Here is a 22,974-nt window from a genome sequence, read left to right as displayed (position 1 = left end):
CCACGAAGAGCTCCTGACATGCCATGGCTTTACTTAATGGATAATTCAGTCAAACCAAACGCAGTAAAGCTGCCTTGTCGGTTTCTGCCCAGTAAAAGCAAGGGCGCTATAAGCGACCTCGATATTAGTCCCATCACGTGCCTCCTATTATACATAGCGCTGCATGGACAGCCCAGTTGTGATCTTTTGGCAACCTAGATAGCGGCAAAATATTCTTATGTACGTAATTGACCAGAATTATCCACCGATACCGGCCTAGTTTCTGCTCTAGATTATGGAGAGCTCACTGTACCTTTTACCCTACAGCGTACATTGATGTATATCTCAAGCTAAACATCTCCGCAGCTCGCCAGTAGAGAAGTAAAGAATGACATCCTGTGACATTAACCGAAATACCAATCTTAGTATAATACAAAGGATAGTTCCCCTCAGCGCGTAGTCTGCGTAAACTCCTTGTCGACTCTAATCTCAGTCAGGGGAATCTCATCCCCGTCAGAATGATCACCGGCCCTGGGACCCAATACATTGGTATACGTCTTCCCTTGGTCATAGTCCGGCCTAAACGAGGCATCCATTCGCGACTGTTCTCCCGCTGAGTTATGATCATCTGGTAGGTGATAGAAAGAGTGCCGTTTCGGATGCTTGGTATGCTGAATGATAGTAGAAGTGGACTCCCCTGTTCCTGAAGGCTGAGTGGCAGGGTCCGTGGTTTTGGCAGTTGTTCTGTTTGTACTTTTGAAGAGAGCCATAACGCTACCGTGAACACCCAGCATGCGTGCTATGAAACGGAGAGCAGGGCGAATGGTCGGGAGGTTGGCCGAAACGATGCCGGCGGACATTTCAATCGCGGTCCAGCCAACTGTTGGGGCAAGAGTGTAGGAGGAATCAATCGAACTGTAGCTGAAGAGGACTGAGAAACGGTAGGCAGAGGCGAAGACGACGCTGTTGAGGTTAGATTGGTTTTCTTGGGGGCTTTTGGAAATGTTAGTGGCTTACAAGAATCCCAAGCTGAAGGCAATCAACACGGCTATCTTTTCCGACATTCGAAGTTGAAGCTTCCATACTTGTGGAATTGGAAGGAGTAGAATGGCAACGTCGGTTGCGATCGTTGAGACGGCATTGGCGACCCATGTGGCAACCTGATCGATGCACCGACCTGGAAGCTGGGGATACCATAGTTTCTGGACGGGGACGCAAATGAAGATGAAGAGAAAGGTTATACAGATGACCCAAAGGATAATAAATACCCCAATGATGTATGCCCATGTCTTGAAGTAAGGGAAGCGGAAGATCCGATAGTACATGAGCAGAATGCTCAGCTTGGTCCATACCAGGTTGAACACGTAGAGAACTTCGGCGACAACGAGATACTTTGCAATCAAAATCACGTTTTCCGCCGGAATAGTATCTGCATGAAGGCCCATTCCCTTATGAATCATAGCATAGATGAATCCGACAACGACCAGGTTCCATAGCTTATGTTTGGTTAGAAACCATGCGATTGTGATTCAACGGAGTGAGAGAGTCGAACTAACCATAGAAAAGATGACCATATAGTCATCCCACCACAGCTTTTGCATCCGCTCATAACGGGCGAGTAGTCGAAGACAAACCGTCACGAAGGCCAGCACCGTGACAGAGGCCGTGGTAGCTATAGACCATGGCTGCAGACTGTCCTGATTGCTTTCCATGACGTTTGGTTCAGGGAGGAGAACATAGAAACAGGCCAGCAAATGTTGGGCAATACAATCTTATGTATTCAGCCCGGGGTATGCCGAGATTCTGCATCGAAAAGTGCCCATCTTTGTGTGTCGACCACACGGCTCGTAAAATTCCAGGAATTCCACTTTTGAACGTTTAACTGACAAGCTTGGCGTCTGGAGTTTTGACTTAGTTCGGTAGTTGGCCCCACCGGGTCAGGGATTTGCTCTGGTTTTTGCACTAATATCACTTTATGCATGTTATGTATCGTTTATATGTATCATTCATATGTATCATTCATATATGTATCACTATGTAAAGTAAGCTTTAGGAACTATCGAGTAGACGAATGGCCTGCATATATGTGAAGAAATCTCCACGTGGATGCAAGGGTTGTAAATTCCTTCTTAGGGAGATTGTGGCTGAAAATACGGAGGCCCACTCTATGAAGCAAAAGAAAAAGTAGGATAATTACTCCGTACCCGTTATTAAACGAGAAAAGAACTAAAAATGGAAATATTCTGTTTCATTTCGTTTAGGACTATTGACTGGCTTAGTGGTATTCATTGGTTTCCATTAGCCGAAAATTACCTAGGTTACTAATTGTACTTCGTTACCATCTCCAAAAGGGCCTCATTCACCTCCTTTGGATTGGTGGCGTTCAAGTAATGGGCACCTCCTTCAATCATCACAAGTTTGGCCTCCACAGACGAGGTAAAACGCTTAATGTGCTCTGCAGGAACGATCGTCCCAAAAGGAGTGTCCTCAGTTCCCTGATCGATTTGTTAATGCACAAATCATCTATATCAGTAGACTCGGGACTCACCTGTAGCCAATAAACAGGACATTTGATATCGCTGATCCGGAGCAGGAGCCCATCCCTCTCCAATAGACAATTGAGCGCCATTCGAACTTTTTTCCGGCCCTCATCACCCTTATACACTTCCTTCAATGTCTGAGTCCAGAATGCCGATCTCGTTTCAGTGGCAGCGGCACCAAAGCCAATTCCCCCCACCAGTCCGCACCAGACGTCATCCACAACGAAGTCGGGTGTAGCCGAGGAACTGGTCCACTTCTCATAGAACACCGTGAGATTGGCAGCAGGATCCCAACAACCCTTGGACCGAGAATCCGAGGATTCATAATCCATGGAGGTTCCGAGGGGCATAAGACCGAGAATCTAGCAATATGTTAATACTATTGGTTTGGCTTGGCTTGGGGCATAACCAGCAGTTCATTGACCCCAGGGCTTGGACCTACCCTCTCTGGGGCTAGGAGGGCCATCCTAGTCACGATCCATCCACCCTGACTTGTCCCCAGCACAAAGGCTTTCTGAATCCCAAAGTGGTCCATGACCTGTAAGGCCATGTGTGCAGAATCCCAGTACGTAAAGTGTTCCGAGGGAGAACTGGTCGAGCCATGACCTAATGGCTCAATAGCCAGAAGATTCATGGCATCAGTCAAAGCTTCATTGTTGAATTGATCATGGTAGAGAGACACCGTCATACACATCGAATTCATAAGCACACATGTTGGCTTGGAAGGATCATAATGGTTCTTAGAGAAGGCGTACCCAGCCTTGATGCCACCAAGGTGTGGAACTTCGATAGTTTGCGGTGCAGCCATTTCCTAATAATCAGTGGTCTTTGGGCCGAATATTTGATTTATCTACGGAGTACGGCGGACTTTGGAGGGGAAAAGGGAAGGCAATATGCTAGGGGAGTTAGCCGAGTTAGCCCCTCCATACTCCGTATGGAGCATGCAAATCCCGAGACTTGTGCAACGCCCTCGGTATTTCATCCTAAATTAGCGATTGATCTCCAATTGACCGTCTTGTGGAGTCGTTTAGGTAGACGGTTTGTCAGGGTTTGCTTGGCTTAAGACCAATATATACTCCGTACTAAAGCTGCCGGGTGGTGGGGCCGGACGCTGTCTGAGATATTACTGGTACATTCACCTTCCAGGAAACGATGCATTATCCATGTATTGAGGTATTTGTGACGGATATCGCCACATTTAGGGGTTTTTGATACCAAATTGAAGTTGCGAATAATGTCGTGCAGCCAAAAGTGCTTAGGAAATATGTTTGACCGATACGCCTTAACGCTGATGATCACCAACCAATGCTTAGGTAGATAGATCTCACCCCCTGGCTTCAAGACCAGTGGAGTGCACGTAGGAGTTCATCTGATAGAGCATCTGCTTACCCCTTACTTGCCGGGAGCGAACAATGGACGGGATGTTTCTTGGCCCTGTAGACCTTGGCGGAGCTGTACGTGACCACCTATGTTGTAGGTAGCTCGGCGAACCAGTCCTGGCCCGGCGAACACAATATTACCTAAGCAGGAATTTTCAATATCAAACAAGGCAAACACCTTTCATCATTGCATCCCAGCTTGACGGAAGCTTAAAGCTCTTTGATCATCATTGCCAGCCATAATGGGAACAGCTAAGGCCCGCGCTCCTCCAAGGACACCTGCAACACCGACTCAGCCCGTGGAGACGTCGCGGTACCTTCCCGAGAAGACCTTTATCATCGACAATGGCGCCTATATGATAAAGGCCGGCTACGCTTCTCATGCCCCGGCCTCCGACGAAAGCATTTCCGGCTGCTCATCGATACCCAATGCTCTCGTTAAGACACGCGATAACAAGATCGTCATCGGTGCACAGTTAGCCACAGTTAGCGACTGGAATGAGGCGATGTTCCGGCGCCCCGTGGAGAAGGGATATGTTGTGAACTGGGAAGCCGAGAGAGAGATTTGGGACCAGTCTTTCTTTGATGGGAAGGTAACGTCTCGGAATCAGAATTACCACATCGCGGACCCGGAAGACACTACCCTTGTGCTTACTGAGGCACCGAACGCCTTGCCAATCTTACAACGGCATGCTGATGAGATGGTTATGGAGGAATGGGGATTTGGGGGATATGCGAGATGTTTGGGTATGGTAGTCGGATGACTTGTTGCTGCATACGATGCCGTACTGACTTGAGGTCTTTAGGTCCAACCCTCAACGCATGGAACGAAATCCACTCTCTTTTCGGCGATCCTGTCTCTAATACATCCGACGCATCTATCTTGCCCGCAGATTGCTTACTCGTCGTTGATTCTGGCTACTCGCACACTACAGTAACGCCGGTCTACAAAGGCCAAGCTCTTCAACGCGGAATCCGAAGACTCGATCTTGGAGGCAAGCACCTTACAAATTACCTGAAGGAGATCGTGTCAATGAGACAATACAACATGGTGGACGAAACGTATATTATGAACGAAGTCAAAGAGGCGGTCTGCTATGTCAGCAATGACTTTTCTGGTGATTTGGAAAAAGCATGGAAAAGTGGCCAAAAGCGCCAGGGTGGTCCCGAAGAGGGAATCGTGTTGGACTATGTGCTTCCAGACCCGAATGCAAACAAGAAGGGCTTCATTCGACCGCATGATCCTCTTCTGCATGCCAAAAAGAAGAAAGGGGCAGTCTCCGGGCTCAGCGCGGAGGTGTTGTCGGAGGATGTACTGGTGCTGGGTAATGAGCGCTTTGCTGTCCCGGAGCTTCTATTCACCCCCGGAGATATTGGTATGAAGTCAGCCGGCGTACCCGATATGATTCTTCAGAGTTTGTCGGTTCTGCCTACTGGCCTGCACTCCGCCTTTCTGGCGAATGTTCTCGTTGTCGGAGGAAATGCTTTGATTCCGGGATTCATGGAAAGACTGTGAGTTCTCGGAAGTCAATTGGTTGAAGTGTTGAAGTTTCTACTAACAACTACCTTCTTATAGAGAAACCGAATTGCGACAGATTGCCTCTGCTGAATGTGTCGTGAGAGTACGCCGGGCTAAGGAGTGAGTGGTCATCCCATCTGGTTATCTTTGCCTTTGAAAGTACTAATATTAATAGCCCTGTTCACTCAACATGGCTGGGAGGCACTCGCCTTGCAGCGAACAGAGAGGAACTCAGCAAAGTATCCATCACTCGCCAAGAATATCAAGAATACGGGTCAGGATGGGCTGTTCGACGATTTGCCGGCCTTGTATAAGGTCCCAATCGCTGTTGGATTAAGTATGGGAGTTTTAACGATGGCCGAAATAGACAGCATTTGCATTTAGTGATACCCTAGTTTTCAATGTCAGTGGTCAATGTACAAAATATTTTGGAACGCGTATATAAGAATTTTCAAGGCTAGAACACCGTACTCTGACATTACGATGTGATTATTCGCTCTAATTCTGGAATAGGCTGTGTTTTTACCTGTTTGGGAAATTCCCAGATCCATGGATTCACGGCTGCTGTTCATGTTCACCTCTATGTTTGGGCTATAAACTTAAGCACTTAGAAGATATTGTTGCGATCCAATGGAATAAAGGAGAGCCCCAAGAAGAGTCAGTCTCGCCAAAGCCCTCTTAATGCGCTGACTACAAGATAGCAACCCCTAAGATGTAGCCGTCATCCCAGGATTAGCTATGGGTCTTCAGGAACAAGAATAGAAATAGCTTTCTCCCATCCATGGCTATATGTTAGATCCATATATGGCCTGAAAGATGAGGCGCACCCTGCGCTTCTATATAAGGGGACGTCTTCCTGCCCTAGTCTCTTAGATCTGGCCATGCACTTTGTCCCTCTTTGAAGGGCCCAGTACCAAATCCCCCAAGTCTACACCGAATCCACGACAGAATGCCTAAGAGCCGCTCGCCCATACAAAAACTCTTAGACTACTTGGAGAGAGTATTCGTATCCAAGAAAGTTAGCGAGGAAATCGGCCAGTCAGTAAAGCACAAAGGCAATCGAAACCAATTAGAAGCAATGCACTAACTCTTCACAGATGCACTAGCTGCTTCCGAAAGGTCCCAACGAGCAACTTATTAACTGCTCCCTGTGCACACCAATACTGCCCCTCATGCCTCCGACGAATGTCCTCAACAGCCTTGAGGAACCCGGACATGTTCCCGGCAAAATGTTGTTTTCAAGAGATCCCCACCAAAGCACTCGTGGAGGTGATGAGTCCTCGAAACAGAAAGCGTTATATCCTTCGATGGGAGGAGAATAACATCCCTCCAATAGAGCGCTTGTACTGTCCCCGGGCGAGGTGTAGCCGATGGATCCCCCCAAAGAGCACGGAGACACGGCTAGGATACCGTGTCTGTCCTCATTGCCGGGCAAAGGTTTGCTCCAAGTGTGGAGACTTATTCCATCTCGGTTGGTCATGTAGCAAAGACTCTGAGATAAAGGCGATGCTGCAACTGGCAAAGGACAATAATTGGCAAAGATGTTCCAATTGTCTGTATTTGGTTGAGAAGGTGGATGGATGTAACCACATCGTTTGTAGGTGTGGGCATCGATTTTGGTATGTTCATGTTGTGCACGCCCCAGGCAAGAAGTTAACGCTAATCGGAAAATAAGTTATCTTTGTGGCCAACGCGGCCGATGCGAATGCCCTGCACGTGGCGAAGATGAAGACCTGGATACAGATGGGGATATTGACGTAAATACGCTGGCAGCTACAATGGAGCAGGTGGAATCGGCAGGTGAACCTTCTGGGTAGGAGGGTGAGGCTTAGAAAATGGGTCAGGGCGGGTAATCAATATTTATTTTCAGCAAATCGCGATCTAGATTAATATGATGCAGGAAGGGTATCTTGATCGAAATGCTTATTCTCCATCCGGGACACGCACAGCAACTAGTAGTCGTAGAAACCCTTGCCGCTCTTCTTACCAAGCCAGCCAGCGTCCACCATGCGACGCAGAAGACCAGCAGGTCTGTACTTGCTGTCACCAGTGTCCTGGTGAAGAACGTTCATGATTGCAAGGCATGTGTCGAGGCCAATGAAATCAGCCAAGACAAGGGGGCCCATGGGCACGTTGGTGCCCGTTTTCATGATGTTGTCAATGTCCTCACGTTGACCAACCCCAGTCTCCAGACAAATCACGGCTTCGTTAATGTAAGGCATCAAGATACGGTTGGCGAGGAAGCCAGGTGTGTCGGCCGATACGGAGGCCACCTTACCCATCCGCTGGACAAACGCAATGGCAGTGTCCATGGTCTCCTCGGATGTTTGGAGCCCGCGAATAATCTCAACACCCTTCTGGATGGGAACAGGGTTCATGAAGTGGGTTGAGATCACCCGGGAGGAAGCCTGAAGGTCGGTGGGGTCCGCGCTGGTGGCAGCAGCGATCTTGGTTATGGAGATGGAGGAGGTGTTTGTTGCGAGGATGGCATGCTTCGGAGCGATCTGGGCCAAGCTGGCAAAGATCTTTGTCTTCAGATCTGGGATCTCAGGCACAGCCTCAATGACGAAGTCAACTGCGGAGAGACCGTCGAGCGTCAAACTTGTAGAAATTAGCCCACGAGCTTCATCGGCTGCCTCCCGAGTGAGACGCTGCTTTGCTACGTCCTTTTCAAGAAGTTTATCTATTGTCCAATGCCAAGTCAGATGGTTCCAGGCGATTGCAGTAAAGTAAACCGGAGCTCGACATACCGGCAAACTTGAGGCCCTTATCCAGAGAGGCCTGGGAAGTGTCAACGAGAGTCACCGGGACATTTGCTTTCTGTGCAGCGACGAGGGCAATTCCCAATCCCTGAAAAGTGTTAGACCTGCAGCGTGGTTGTATATTCCGAGTTACACACCATTTGGCCCGCACCGACAACGCCCAGTGACTTGACCTCGGCTGCCCGGACTGCAGAGGTTGAGCAGAAGTTTCGGGCTACCGTAGGGCCTCTGCGAAGGGAAACAAAGCGGAGAGTAGAGTTAAGCATGGCTGCAGTGGTTTCTGAGCTATGGAGAAAAATGGACAAAAGTAGTGAAGAATGTAAGTGCGAAGAAGCAAGTCAGTATACTACTATGACTTCACGTGCTTTCGGACGTCATCGTATGGTGGTGAGCAGTGGCCATTCAAGCATATATTTCACCGCCTTATATATAGGCCAGCCATGTGCTCAATCTTGCGATCATTTCTCTATCGAATTGCTTTGACCTTATGTATAATATTTTAGACTCATGAGCATAGAGCAAAGCTGGGAATATGAGGTGAATAGAAATCTATGGGGCTGTCTGCTATCCATATAGTACAGAAGAAGGGCCGAATGAAGAATATTGAATCCCGAAGGTTTAAGTACTCTAGAACCCAACAACCATGGAAGTGATTTTGATGAAATTCTAGTGAGCAATATAGTTCTTGCAATACCTAGTCTCGGCTAGATCCTTGAGAATAATACGTATGAGGTATTATGTGTTGAAAATTCAGCTTCAAAGGCATCCCAGGTGGTAGATCGAAAATGATTATGATTGCTTGTCGATAAGCGATAGAGCGCTCGATTATCCGAATAGTACCTAGGGAACCCTTTGAACTTATTATTGCTTGAAAAGGACGCATAACTCTACTCAGATCTACTCCGTATAGATTTGACATTTTGCCATATACTGCGAAGTGGCCGTAAATATGCGACGTAAGAGTGTCGGTTATCTTCGGCACTTTGGCGGCATCCAGTTTCTCCGAATCGCCGAAGCCGAACACGCGTCGACGCGTTCCCATCCAACTCGATTCGGGAAGGAATTGATGGGGTATCAAACTAGCCCACCATGGATGAAGAGGTTGTTCCTCTAGGACACGACGTGCAAGTCGTGGACCCAGACGTGCGCAACTGTGTTTACGGCCTGGTTACTGCTGTGAGTCCACTTGCACTTTCTCCTTAGCCCGGTTCTGGGTCAATTCACTGATACGCTTGGTTATCTAGCTCGGAGGATTCAATGGCGAAAATGCCGATCAATACGTGCTCGGAGACGATGCGCTGGCATGTCTACGCGACATTAAACGCTGGTTGAAATTGTACGATGAAAAAAATAACCGGATGGACGTTGCGCGGTGTCTTGGGGAGGCCAACTTGATCAATGGTGATCTGCTTCCGATCCTCTCGCTCTGGTGGGCTAGTGGACAGAACAGCAAGCATATGACCAGGATTGCACTGGCGTGCTTGGAACTTCTTGTTCCCCTAACATGGCCCGTGGAGTTCCATAGCCAAATGACAGTAAACCACCATCGTCATACCCCCTACATCCAACAGACACAGGTGCAATACAAGCGAGGTATCCTCAGATCCGGGGGATTGAATCTCCTTCGTGCAGTCATTCGAATTTCTCTTCCAAGCATGGCGACCCCTCGATCCGAACGTGGAACCCGAGACGAAGGAATCCTCAAGTTGATGTTGTACTTGCTGCGGAACATTGCGATTATATCCCCCAATACCAGACTTGCAGCAGAAGGCGACGAGGAGGAGACATCCAGATCCGCGACGATCAACGCCTTCCATGAGCAAGATGCATTTGCACTTCTCCTCACTATGTGCTCTAATGTCGGCGAAGACTTCAACCTTCAAGATATTCCTCTGATGGAGACCCTTTTCCATACCGTCAAGGGTGTCAATGTCGAGAAGTTGTTTATGGACGATGAGCAAAGGACGGCTAAGCGAACCGACGAACTCAGCGATCTACTGAAAAAGGAATCGTTAGTACGGAGAGAATACGCGAAGAATGCACCTACACGCCATGGGCGATTCGGTACAATGATCTGGGTCAAGCGAGACGATGCGAAGGTGTCTACTGTCTCTGGACAAGGTGTCTTGCGCGACGACCAGACCACACTACAAAAGATGGACGAGAGTAAAAAGTGGAATAAACCTCGGCCTCGCCGCAGACAAGAAGATGTGGTTCAAAACAATAACTTCAACATGCCAGCCCACCTTAATTCCGAGGCAACTAAGAACCTGCGGACGTTTGTGGAGGAGTTTTTGGATTCTGGGTTCAATCCTTTATTCACCCATGTGCGAAAAGCAATCGAGCGTGAAGCCGAGCGCGTGGTGCCGATCAACCATCGCCAATTCTTCTATACGGTCGGTTGGTTCTTGGAAGCAGAGCGCGTACGACGGGCTCGACAGCTCCGCCACCGGACGGCTCAGAATGGAGGAAGAACCAAAGATATTGAACCCGATAGCTATGGTCTGGTTGCTGGCGTCTTGAACCAAGAGACATTCATTTCTTTGAACCGGGCTATGCAGAGTAGCCTGGACAACAAGGAATGGGAAGACCTCAATGCCCAGATGCGTTGCTTCACCCAGATTCTGTTGACTGTCCAGGAAATGGCACTGTCACCGCTCGAAGAAGATCAGGAGATTGCGGAGAATATCCAAAACCGAATTTTCTATGAAGAAACCACCCATGACCGGATCCTTACTATTGTGCGCGGATACAAAGACCAAGGCTTTGGTTACTTAGATGCCTGCACGGAGTTAGCCCATGTGTTCCTGCGGATGCTGGAACGCTATTCCAAAGACAACGTCGACATGCAAATCCGTTCCCGGCGAAAGGCCAGGAAAAGGCAAAAGAAGGCTGCTCAAGTTGCCGAGCAAGAGGGAGAAGATGTCGACGAGGAGCGTGACTCTGAAGATGAAGACATGGAGGAAGCTGCCCAGGTCACTAAGGAACGCAGCTTTGACTTCAAGCGATTCTCAGCCAAGTTCTGCAACCAAAGCTGCGTGGACACCTTTATTGCTTTCACAGGATTCTACCGAGAGCTTAACTCTGAGCAGCTTAAACGCGCCCACCGCTATTTCTACCGGATTGCATTCAAGCAGGAGATGACTGTCTTGCTGTTTCGTGTGGATATTATCAGCCTTTTCTACCGAATGATTAAAGGCCCAGGCTCCATGGACCCAAACAAGTCTGTATTTAAGGAATGGGAGGAATTGGTCCGGCAAGTCATTCGACGACTCGTCAAGAAGCTCGATCAACGCCCCGCCTTGGTCACTGAATTGCTGTTCAGCAAGATCAACTCCACTGTCTACTACCTCGAATATGGACACGAAAAGCAGACGATCTCCACCTATAAGCGTCCACCGCCGGAGCTTGTGATTACATCGACGGATGCGACGACGAAGGAAGCGAAACTCCACATCGTGATTGGTGCTCTTGTTCTCGATGGCAGGGCAGATCTGGTAACATGGATCAAGGATGTCTTGAGCTCCGCAGCGTCCGAAAGAGAGGACTGGGAAACCCAAGAAGAAGTCCGTCGTGCCGAGAACCCCGAGACTATCAGCGTTCCCAATCCAATGATAAGTATGTTCCCTTAACACCCTCTTTGTTTCCCAATTGATGCTAACAACGAAACAGCTGTCAAAGGTAAGAACGAGTTCGTTCAGAATGCCATGTTCTCGAACGCAAAGTTACGTCTGCTCATGACAGTCGTCGGATTCGAGCGGCTCGGCGTTGAAGATGTGCATGGTGCCTCTTGGATCGTTCCAGCCTCTCTCAAGTCCGACGACTTGCGTGAAACAATTTCTGAAATCCTGAAAGCCCTCCAAACCCCATTCTCCGGAGATGGCAATGATGATCCTCGCAAGCATCTCCAACCAAAGAATAAAGGAAGCGTTCGCGGAAACATGACCCAAGGCACACTGAATGTCAACTTCGGGTCAGAGTCCGAGGGCGAGGACATTCCAGATGGTCCCTTATTCCCGGCGAATCCGCGGTCAAAGTCTAGTGCGCTGGATGACCTCAAAAAGAAGCGCAAGAAGAAGCAGGCCACTACAGAAAGGGAGCCGCTGGACGACGAAACCCTAGAAGCGCGACGCGATGCACGTCTGTCAAACGCTCTTTCTCGCCAAGCGAAGATCAAGAGTGATCTGTTCATCCATGCCAGTGACGAAGAAAGTGACGAGGAAGCCGACAAAGAGTTCTTCCGGCTCGAAGAAGAGCGGCGGATTCAACAGGCAAAAGAAATCAAGAAGGCCTTGCTCACTGGAACGGTCGAACCATCAAGCAAGGGCAAAGGGAAGAAGTCTGCCGCCCGCAAGCGAGTCGGCGATACTGGCACGTCTGCGGCCGCAAAATCCAAGCGACGACGCCGTGATTCTGGCTCTACAGCTAGCGGTGCTGAGAGTGATGCTGATGGCGATATTCTCATGGCAGAACTCGACGCTGAATCGTCTCATTCCCAGCAGGGTATTTCTACTAGCCATGGCGCTAGAGAGAACGAAGACACCCCTCTCACATCGGGTGAGGATGACCTTACCTTTGATGATGATTTCGCCTTCACTGGAGATCGCCCGAGCAAGCTCCAAGCTACGGAGCCTGAGGCTGTAGATGATGACGAGGAAAATGAGCCTGTGGCTCCCGCCAGGAGACGTATGCGCGGTGGATTTGTAATTGAGAGTGACTCTGAATAGTGGGTTCACTTCGTATTTGTGACATGTTTTCGATTATGATGACCTGATGAGGCGTTTGGCATTGAGATGGAAAAGGAATTGGAAAGCATCGGATACCTAAGCTCAATGAGAACAAATTTACGACTTAATATTTCCTTTCTGGCCAGGTGGGATATCTGCCAAGGATGTCACAAAGCCAAGGCTGCGTTGATGAAGCAAAGGGAGAAAAATACGGGCTTCCCCACACTTGACATCTGTCTCAACCGCAGTGAAAACTCATCCAAAGCAATTTCGACTCCTACTGACTTTTAAGATGGCTCTTGATAGCAAGACTCTCACAGCAGCGTGCCACTGCCAAAGTATCCACTTCGCTATAACAATTCCTGCAGACGCTCTTCCCCTCAAAGTCCACATATGCCACTGCAGCATCTGTCGCTACACACATGGCACACCGTGTATTTTCCACGCCCCGCTACCAGCAGGCGTAGCACCGCAGTTCATCGCTCCGTCCAGCATGGACAAACTGACACTCTATAACCACGCCGAGTCCCAGGCAGCGCGGCATTTCTGCAGTACGTGCGGCTGCCACATGGGTGACAGATCACACGATGACGGGAGCTGGGTGATATCTACGGCTGTCGTTACTGAGCCAAACCAGGGTCTATGGGAGATGCGCACACATGCTTTTACGACCTCCTCGCTTGATGGAGGACTTTCGGCGATGTTCTCGCACGTTGATGGTCGTCAGCTTGACGTCTTTAACCTGGAGGCGTCACTGGATGCTAGCAAGGCTATCAGAACCGAGGCCGAGGAATTGCGCGCTGAATGCCACTGCGGTGGCGTTTCGTTCTCTATCTCTCGTCCTAGAAAGGAATTCCTCGATAGTCCTGCGAGCGAGGGATGGGTATTGCCAAGAGATACGAGCAAGTGGCTTGCGCTTCTTGATCTCTGTGATGACTGTCGTCTGGTCGATGGGTCGAATGTCATAGCTTGGATGTTCGTTCCGGTTGATCACATATCCCCTTCTCCAGCGGTAGATTCGATTATCGGGTCGTTGAAGAGTTACAAGTCTAGTGAAGAGGTACTACGGACATTCTGTGGGACGTGTGGCGCAACGGTGTTTTATAGCTGTACCGACCGGCCGGGGATAGTTGATGTGGCGGTTGGGATTTTGCGCGCACCAGAGGGGGTGATGGCTGAGAATTGGGCATTGTGGAGGAGGAGAATTAGTTCGCAGGATGATGGATTGAAGTATGATCCTGACTTTAGTAGAGCGTTGATTGAGGGGCTGAAGGTATGGGGGAGTAAGAAGGGTATGCCGGAGGATTTTGTTCTCCCGCGAGTGTAGAGAATCATCAGAGATGTCGAGCAAATGCCGTAGATATTCTGTTTCGATAATTCGATAATTCTACCTAGGTATAGACATGACCCTTTCCGAATGTAGCGTGAAGTTTCGACGATGAGTCAAAGCGAAAGAAAAGTGGGGGATCTTTCAACTATAAAACCCCGACATCCCCGTTGATCTCCACATGAACATCCAATCTACATAATATCCGAAACATGACTCACCTTAAATTCGTCACCCTCGATGTCTTCACATCAACACCCTACTCGGGAAACCCGCTAGCAGTAGTCTTCCTTCCAGATGACGACTCAACCGCTCTCACCCAGAGCCAGAAGCAAACCATCGCGCGGGAATTCAATCTATCGGAGAGTATTTTCGTGCACCCAGTACGCGAGAAGAGCAAGCGCACCATCGACATCTTCACCACAGACTGCGAAATCCCCTTCGCAGGCCATCCCACCATTGGCGCAGCCTCCTGGTTCCTAAGCCACTCAGTCGACCCCGCTGATGGCGATGGCGTCACCACCCTCTCGACCAAGTCCGGCGATATCCCCATCTCCGTCCAGAATCGCGAGACCAACTACGTTGCTGCCCGGATTGCGCACAATACGCGCATCCATACTGCGCGGTTTAGCTTGAAGGAGCTGGTGAGGTTGCACCCGACGCTGGCGCCGTTTTTTACGCGACCAGATGTTACTTTCCCGCTCTTTTCCATTGTCAATGGGATGAGTCAGTTGTTTATTGAGCTTCCTTCGCTTGAGGCGTTAGCTGCTGTTGCGCCTGCAACCGGCGGTGAGCTGGTCTCTGCTGATTATCTTGATGATGGGTGGAGGTCTGGGTTGATCTGTGTATACTTTATTGTTCGAGATGTTGAGGATAGTATCACGAAGAAGAAGGTCATTCGGTCTAGGATGATACTGGGAACCCTGGAAGATCCAGCTACTGGTAGTTCGGCTAGTGGACTGGCGGCGTACCTAACACTCACGGAGGGCAAGGCCGGTCAGAATTATCAATACCATGTTGTGCAGGGTGTTGAAATGGGCCGCCGCAGTGACATTGGCGTTGGGGTTACGTTGGATGGCGACAAGATGGTTGAACAGGTTGTGCTGACAGGCACTGCTGTTAGCGTGTCTGAGGGAAAGGTGCTGGTTCCTGCTCACTGAATAAAATAACAACCTTGAGCTTTAATGAGTCATAACGCAATACGTTTCTATCATACCATGTAATAATCTGTCAACTTTCTGGGGATATCCTTTAATGCCACATACTGACTTCGCCCTTTACGACCATACCCTCTTTCATTCTCGGAGAGCTCTAAAGATAGTTTGCTGTACTATCCGTAAAGCATGCTTCGCTAAAATTGCCCGAAAAGTGGTATGGCGACGATGAGCGAGGGAGCATATAAAACCTTGGAACTTGCTTTCAACGGACATTACTCAGGCCAATCTGTTCATCAACCCTTACAATCCGAGCTTGTTCTTTTCGATTCGTATTTTGTCAGAGATATCAGAGATAGAGACAGCCCTTGCAAAAATATCATCTCAGTTGATTCTAAAAATCTGGCCCCTCTTAGTGGCCCCTCTCTTCTTACCAGCCCGATCATGTCTCTCTAAGCGCGTGCATCAATGGAGGTGCACTGAATTAACACAATTAACACACACACCGCTGATTGCAAGTAAATTATTATGCAGAGTGCCACGAAGTTTTGTAAATGGACTCAATTTTTCATATTCTACTTGCAAATCTAGTGCTGCGCCACAGCCTGTGATCATTTCTCTTTCGAGTCCCCGCGAGGCTGAAAGCTGACTGTGACGTGCGCTTGAGTCATGTTAGGCTGCAGACTGGATTTGACTACATTTATAAATTCTACATAGATAGCAAACTTTGTAAGCCTGAACGGTTTGAATATCTGTATTGTATTCTTATATTTGCACATAAATGGCGAAACTATCTTCAGAGCCTGACCTGGAACCCAAACTCCATCGGTATACACGACGCAGGGAATTACGAGCCAAACCAAAAGGTGTCAGACGGGCAATATCAAAGGCACACCATGTACAGGAGACACGTTCCATCGGGCCCCTGGAGCATGAGGAGTCTCCCCTTTTCAAGAGGTATTAACTCTCACACAATATCAGAACTTCTACTCTTAACATTAAGATCCAAGATTCTTCTCCCTTCCACAAGAAATAAGAAATAGCATTTGCCGCAAACTTCTCGTCCAGCCATGCAAATTTGACCTATGTCACTCCAGCCCATGCAAAATGCCTATCTGCCGTATAAGACCCGGCCCAGATCCACATCCACATCCCTGGGACAGAGAAGGCCCCAATGTGCAAACTGCCATAGCTACGTCTGGAAACAGCCGCAAGTCCCGATTTTTCAATCCCCAGCACGAAGCCAGTGGGCGCAGCCGCATAAAAATGCCTATGTTTGTGACAATTGCTACTGGGACCTGAACGGAAACGTGGAAGGGATTCCATGCATGAGGTCTCTACCATGCCTATGTGGAAGGCGTGACAACCTAGCCATTCTGCTCGTCAGCAAGGGGTTATGGAACGACGCTGCACCCATCTTTTGGACGGAGAACTGGTTCGCCTTCGAGGATCCCTCTCTCCTAACGGGATTCTTGACTGCTATTCGTCCTCAGGTGAGATCGTGGCTAAGACGGATATCGTTTATGCCTATTCATGCATACCACCATGATGAACATCCCAGTACATTTCCACAGTGGCGGGATCCAATTTGGAACGGATGGGACGATATTAAGAGTTGCTGGAATTTACTGAGGCTGTGTGAGGGACTGACAGAGCTGGAGCTTGACGTGGTTTTTTTGACGCGCAAGGAATGGGCTCAGGCTATCCGACTAATTTGTGTCAAGAGGAAAGTTGCTTTATTGTGTAATTTGGACCCAGGGGTCATGAAAAATTTGTCTGAAGAGCCAACGAACTTTGTGTGGGAGTCGCACGCTCGGAGGAAACGATTCGACTCGCCCACGACTGCTTTGCTTGTTTCTAGCATGACTGGCAACAGGGCTATTAAAAGGAAAGCCCTGATAAATCATTACTCTGAGAATACACTACATCAGATATGTGGTGACTACGGGGTGGAGTTCACCGAGAAGATGATCGAGGGCCGAAGATGGAATTCATGATAGCGTGCGTCAAGGACAGCGTTTCCCGCCCCTTATCAACTTCAAAGTTTCTTTTTCTCAACCAACTCCCTCAACACTTTGATTGTCCCCTCAACCGCCATCTGGCTCATCTTCTTCTCCTTCTCGAGCAGCGCTGCCAGCTCCACCTTGGAGACACCGGGGTGTCTCCATTCGAAGATATACGTCATGTAGAGCTCCCCATTAGCTCCTTGACTAATCACATTGCTGATCTTGCTTCCATCCGGCTGCTCGAAATCTACCCGCGTAGGCTCGAAAGCTGTGACAGTCTCTTGCACTGTTTTCTGGGTCTCGCGGAAGAGGACTTCGCGAACAGTGACGGGGTTTCCAGTCGATGGGTCGACGGAGTCACTTATAACCTTTGTAGTTTGGATGGCTCCTGGAACAAATGTCTCTGCAGAACGGATCTTCAAGAGCAGGCCATTCCAGATTTGTTCAGAGGTGAGAACGGGTGTTGCGCCTTGTGGGTTGATCGGGGCGGTGAAGGCAATGTTGTTGGTTGAGGACATTTTGGGAGGATATGAAAGGAAATTGTCTCGATGATTTGATTAATTATTTAAGGGATTTTGATCAGGAATTTTGTCTAGACTTGAGCCTCTTTTATATTTCCGGGGCTGCGAACAGCAATGACGAAACCGATACCCTTCCAAGGTTGGAACGCCGATAAGGTTGATAAGCTCGGCGTTACGGCGGCCCGGGCCCCGATGAGCCGGATTTCTAATATTTCTGCCTTATACGTCAGGCCTTAAATTCTGTCCAATCAGATCGAGCTGTGTTTGTGTCTCAATTAGGCAGCGACAGGGCTCGGAGTTAAGAAATCGAACTCGACTTTAAACGCCCAAATTTGTAAATATGCCGAAATTCCCGAGGCCATTGTACATGTTACGCTTCCCCCGCTGCCAATTAATGAACCATGTGAATATATGCCTCGGTGATGCCTTTTCATGTCCCTGCCCGGGTGAGGCCTCCACATGTATAAAGTCGCCAGATGGTCATTCGCCCAGCCCGTTCTTGCACATGTTTAAACAATCCTTTGGAGGAAGATTAATCACTCGTTCTAATTAAATCCTGCTGCTGACAGTTGCTTTAACATACATCTATATCGAGCTGTAGTTTAAGTTCTCAATTGAAACATAAACCAACCTCCCTTACGCTGTATTATACATAGATTAGCAAGAAGCTTTTGGGCACTTCATGTTTGGTGCTGCAATAGTAGAACGACAAAATAATGAGAGACATAATGACTGGAAGACGCGCATCGGGCCTCAAACGAAGAATTGGAAAGGAGAAAAGAAGCAATACATTTCAGTATGATTAAATCATTATATGATAGCCTGAACAATTACTAGGTACGTTGTTCAAGATGGACATAAGATGAATCGAACTGAAAAAGAAGAAACCCCGAGCCAGATCGGACATTTCGCTCAGCCGAGCCGCCCAATCCGGTAATCACCGGATACCTATATCGGACTTCCCATTTTGATAATGCAGTACCGTGCGGCGAGGTGTAGATATAAATACTAGTGAGCTAGAATATGAGAGCCATCAGACCAAGAAACTTTCAGAAATCATCATCCTCACTTCCAGCGTACAAACTTGATGACCGAATTCAAGACCGACGACTCCAAGGCTCCGTCCTACACCGTCGATTCAGTCGACTTGGACGATGCCGAGAAACAAGAGGTAAAACAGTGAGTCTTGAGAGTCCACGCCCCCACGACTTTAATTTTAACCAACGCCCGATTAGTAGCCCCAAAGTGGATTGCCTAACTCACGGGCCCAGCCAAGTCCCGCTTCTGGATTCCGAATTGCAGAGACCACAGGCAAAAGATATAATACACACACTCGCCAAAGCATTGAATGATATTGCCGATGAGAAGAAGTGTACCAAGTGCACGGCGGAAAATATCTCGACTCTGATCACAGGCCACGTCCGGGATCTCCGAGCGGCGAAGCGGAGTGGGATGTGGTCCAAAGAAGACAAGAAGGCTCTCAAAGTGGAGATTAAAGGTCTTCTAAAGCCAGCCAAGAAGGATATAAAGAGCCTGTGGAAAGCGAATTACTGACCCTATTCGTTGTCTTGGGATCCAGTTGGCGAGTGCGCAGGTGTACACTACAATGATTTCATTTTGGGTGTTTCGTTTTCAACGGCTATCAGATAGAGAGGAAGCAATGCAATTTTCATACCTAGGAACAATATCTCTTACAATACATGTATAATTTGAGACCTATCCACGTGCAAAGTAGCCATTTGAATTCTGCTACATATACGAGATGGATCACTTTCCCTTTTCATTTTAACCCTTATAGGGCAAGGCGGTCCTTCGGGGTTACAATAGCACCGATTCGCTTGCTTGCAAAGTCTTAGTTCATGTCCAGTTCATTTGGCCAGCGTGCTGCGTGTGTGTTAGTTCTTTTACCATTGCACTATACCTTTGGTCCTATTTCCTAAACCTACCATTTGTCCCAAGTATCCTCTTAAGCGCTACCTGCCCGAGGCTCTTACAACTTTGGACCCGAAAGGATTAGTGAATTAGCAATACACTGCACTGAAAGCACAATTATATACCGCTCCTAATTATGCCGTCCAGGTAAATAGCCACCTTCCTCCATCGTTTAAAAGTCGAGAACTGAAGAGTTCCCAAGGCCCTCACGTAACTCCTAATTTCCGGTCCCCCGACATTCTTCGCCTTTCCCCGCAACAAAAGCAGCCACTTGCAGCTCTAGCCAGTATCATTGGGTTATCGGTATTATCATTATTTATGTGACTCCTCCAGAAGACCAATATCGGCACCGTCGCCTCGCAAGCTGCATTATAATCTCAGCTTCCGGCGTCAACTATACGGTGATCATGTCTATAATTGGAGCCAACTTTGTAGGCTTCACGACGAAACAAACCGTCACGTCGGCCGCCTTCTTTCTCTACTGCGTCTCTAATATTGTCACGCCTCAAACTTTCCTGGGTGAGGAAAGCCCTCGATATCATACAGGCTTGGCGTTTGTACTAGCGTGGGTCCCTCGTCCAGAATGCTAACATGGTAAACAGATGTCCTTCGATATATATTGGTCTCTCCGCCACTACATGGGTCCTCATGCGGTTAGAGAATAACCGCCGAGAGTCACGCGCTCGAGAGAACCTCGAGTATGTCAGTAATGTGGAGGGGCTTAGTATGTTATCTGGGCTCGGAGATCAGACGGATCTTCAAAATAAATGCTTCAGGTATTTCTGTTGAAATCTCGGTTTTCGGTATGTACGGATCTGGAACTGATGCCGAGAGGGCAGTTGGACTACTGCCACTACTGGAAATAGGACTCAATAGCAAGATATATGTATTCCCAGCTAGGACTTAGTAGCAAGCCATACAAACGTGACAATTCGATGAGAATTTCGCTGATGGATGTATCTACCTATATCTAAAATAAGATCCTAACAAGTTATATATAAAACTCGTACACATAAGGAAATTCAAAGCAAACCACACCAGTCGGTCCGGATGATTGTATCCTAAGCCGGAAAAGCCGCTCCTGCTCCGCAGACGTATTCAACATGCATACGTTATCAATAGAGGTGATATGATGCAGAAATGGACGATGGGTACTATCAAGGTGCGTTTCTTTATGAATGCAAACTCGGATCTTGAATGCCATGTCTTAGACGGATGTGGGGAGGTAGCTGTTATTGTGGAGCACAATCAGCGGAGGCTGATGGAGACAATCGAGGACGAGGCGGAGAAGTTAGTACTTTGAGTTGGTCCAAGGTTGTATTCTAGTAAGATTCTAGGTATCTTAAAGGCTCACTAGGGGTGTTATCTAGCTTGTTGTGCTAGTTCATCTAGTTCAGTTTTGCTGCAGTGAAGCAAGAAGCAAATTTAGTTTTACCTTTTGCTTACTCTAACTTAAACCCAGCTTTATACTGGAGAGAAATAGAATGAGATGTGATGCATTGAATGCTACACGTTACTTGAGCACACTTGATAGTTTGCTACATGGTACGCTTAAGAAGCCATCGGGGTGCCTGAAAGTGCCCGAGGTGAATGCCTATGCTGTGCTACTGCTACTGTTTGTTTCGTTATCTATCTACCTGACAATGTACTAAACTATATTGGTTATTCGTCCAGAACGTATGTGATTTGAAATCCTTGTCTTCGGCTACGGCACTCTCGTACGGAACTCAGGCTCATCAGAATGCCCTTGCTGCGGTCTTAAGGTTCGGATATTGGTAAGTTCAGTATTGAGCTCTATAGCAATGACTCTTCTAATTCTGACTCCACAAAGCTCGGAGCAAATCAGTCAATGTAACTGCCAGCCTCCATGTCCCCCATGTAATGCTGACTCAACATTAAACCTAGCTAGTGTGAAAGTGTCATGAATTCTCAGATGGACATGGAACATCATACATCCAATTGTGAATGCAGTGTTCGAAGGCAAGCACAATATAGCACATAATGCAACCTGAGACATTTAGTATTCCTCCTATATCGAGACCGAACAAAGCCTAGATAGAATGTTAACTATAATATATGGATGACGTGGTACTTTTCTAGGTTCTTGTCGGCTAATATCGTTACATATAGAGCCACTTTGCGTGTGTGAGTGGTTCGGAACGGACATGTCAAAAGTGCCAAAATCTAGCACGTATTCACAGATAAATAGTCTAGGATTTCTCAATGTCCCTTGGCTCGGTTCCCTCATATCCTTCTGTCAAAATCAATTGAATTGCGGCTGTTTCCATTGTACGTTACCATCGAAAAGTCCAGGTTCAATCCCAAAAATGCGTTTTCTAAGTATCCTATCCCTCCTTGTTGTCGTGGCATACGCTATGCCAATTGAAGAAGCCCCGCCGGGCCCAGTAGCACCACCGGTATATATCACATAGTTCTATCGGAATGTTGGACATTCAACGCTCACATCTCCCACAGTTTGATTGCATTGTATGTTACCGTCGAGCTCCACATACGACATTCAAGATAAACGCGGAATAGTTTAAGTGTTAATGCTTATGGTTTGAATTAGCCGAACTTTTGGTTCGATGAGTGTCCTCCAACGTGAGTCTATCCCTATTCACTATAACTTTAGATCAACTTGTTCTAAACAAAGCTCAGCCGTCCCAAGGCATGTGCCGGGCCGGGAAATATTAGGGTGTGCTGTGTAAGTGTGAGCAATATTTTGTAGAAAGCCATTGTCTAAAGTGCATGGTTTATGTTGACTGATACTAATCGAAACACCAGACATCCTGCAGTTAAAAAGGCGAAATAGAAGCCTAATCTATGGCTTGGGCATTATATTGATCTATGGAATGAGAGGAAAATTTATAGCAAATGAATGATGAGATTAGTGCGCCTTACTTGCCCCACACGTATTAATTGGTGTAATGTTCAGGTTAGACATGGCAATCCATGGGGTCGAAGATTTGTTAATACCTACCTAGGTAGGTAAGTATAAGGACTTACCCAGGTACTGCTGGATGATTATTTTAGCGGGCTGCTTGGCATCTAGCATCTATAGCAATATAAGCTGTACGAAGTCGTGAACAGGGTGAAGCGAGGTCTGTGCTACCTATATATGGCACAGA

The 22,974-nt window shown here is 47.9% G+C and overlaps 9 protein-coding genes across 9 annotated transcripts; 5 read left to right on the top strand and 4 right to left on the bottom strand.

Annotated features, from left to right (window-relative positions):
• Positions 1-428: 428 nt before the first annotated feature.
• Positions 429-1,691, bottom strand: N7525_003485 (uncharacterized protein; the record flags this gene model as incomplete). The annotated part of the gene is made up of 3 exons (XM_002559065.2): positions 429-942; positions 997-1,475; positions 1,536-1,691. The coding sequence occupies 3 exons, from the start codon at positions 1,689-1,691 to the stop codon at positions 429-431; spliced, it is 1,149 nt and encodes a 382-aa protein (XP_002559111.2).
• Positions 1,692-2,300: 609 nt separating this feature from the next.
• Positions 2,301-3,327, bottom strand: N7525_003484 (alpha/beta fold hydrolase; the record flags this gene model as incomplete). Its single annotated transcript, XM_002559066.1, has 3 exons — positions 2,301-2,474; positions 2,528-2,881; positions 2,962-3,327. The coding sequence occupies 3 exons, from the start codon at positions 3,325-3,327 to the stop codon at positions 2,301-2,303; spliced, it is 894 nt and encodes a 297-aa protein (XP_002559112.1).
• An 813-nt stretch (positions 3,328-4,140) lies between these two features.
• On the top strand, positions 4,141-5,745 carry arp6 (actin family protein; the record flags this gene model as incomplete). The annotated part of the gene is made up of 4 exons (XM_002559068.2): positions 4,141-4,645; positions 4,705-5,410; positions 5,475-5,537; positions 5,593-5,745. The coding sequence occupies 4 exons, from the start codon at positions 4,141-4,143 to the stop codon at positions 5,729-5,731; spliced, it is 1,413 nt and encodes a 470-aa protein (XP_002559114.1). The 3' UTR covers positions 5,732-5,745.
• A 1,624-nt stretch (positions 5,746-7,369) lies between these two features.
• On the bottom strand, positions 7,370-8,445 carry N7525_003482 (3-hydroxyacyl-CoA dehydrogenase family protein; the record flags this gene model as incomplete). The annotated part of the gene is made up of 3 exons (XM_002559070.1): positions 7,370-8,100; positions 8,168-8,267; positions 8,317-8,445. The coding sequence occupies 3 exons, from the start codon at positions 8,443-8,445 to the stop codon at positions 7,370-7,372; spliced, it is 960 nt and encodes a 319-aa protein (XP_002559116.1).
• Positions 8,446-9,268: 823 nt separating this feature from the next.
• tof1 (putative DNA repair protein (Tof1)) lies at positions 9,269-12,906 on the top strand (the record flags this gene model as incomplete). Its single annotated transcript, XM_061212720.1, has 3 exons — positions 9,269-9,355; positions 9,424-11,797; positions 11,852-12,906. The coding sequence occupies 3 exons, from the start codon at positions 9,269-9,271 to the stop codon at positions 12,904-12,906; spliced, it is 3,516 nt and encodes a 1,171-aa protein (XP_061069741.1).
• Positions 12,907-13,198: 292 nt separating this feature from the next.
• N7525_003480 (GFA family protein) lies at positions 13,199-14,233 on the top strand (the record flags this gene model as incomplete). The annotated part of the gene is made up of 1 exon (XM_002559072.1): positions 13,199-14,233. The coding sequence occupies one exon, from the start codon at positions 13,199-13,201 to the stop codon at positions 14,231-14,233; it is 1,035 nt and encodes a 344-aa protein (XP_002559118.1).
• A 212-nt stretch (positions 14,234-14,445) lies between these two features.
• N7525_003479 (PhzF family phenazine biosynthesis protein) lies at positions 14,446-15,393 on the top strand (the record flags this gene model as incomplete). Its single annotated transcript, XM_002559073.1, has 1 exon — positions 14,446-15,393. One exon carries the CDS (start codon positions 14,446-14,448, stop codon positions 15,391-15,393), a length of 948 nt encoding a protein of 315 aa, XP_002559119.1.
• Positions 15,394-17,425: 2,032 nt separating this feature from the next.
• On the bottom strand, positions 17,426-17,911 carry N7525_003478 (SRPBCC family protein; the record flags this gene model as incomplete). Its single annotated transcript, XM_002559075.1, has 1 exon — positions 17,426-17,911. The coding sequence occupies one exon, from the start codon at positions 17,909-17,911 to the stop codon at positions 17,426-17,428; it is 486 nt and encodes a 161-aa protein (XP_002559121.1).
• A 1,090-nt stretch (positions 17,912-19,001) lies between these two features.
• Positions 19,002-19,468, top strand: N7525_003477 (uncharacterized protein; the record flags this gene model as incomplete). The annotated part of the gene is made up of 2 exons (XM_061212719.1): positions 19,002-19,093; positions 19,150-19,468. 2 exons carry the CDS (start codon positions 19,002-19,004, stop codon positions 19,466-19,468), a joined length of 411 nt encoding a protein of 136 aa, XP_061069740.1.
• Between the last annotated feature and the right edge of the window lie 3,506 nt (positions 19,469-22,974).

Source organism: Penicillium rubens, assembly GCF_028828025.1.
Source record: "Penicillium rubens strain IBT 27055 chromosome Unknown utg000002l_segment0_segment0, whole genome shotgun sequence".
Lineage (NCBI taxonomy): Eukaryota > Fungi > Ascomycota > Eurotiomycetes > Eurotiales > Aspergillaceae > Penicillium > Penicillium rubens.
The sequence above is the reverse complement of the archived record's forward strand: the minus strand, read 5'-3'. Positions and strand labels throughout refer to the sequence as shown.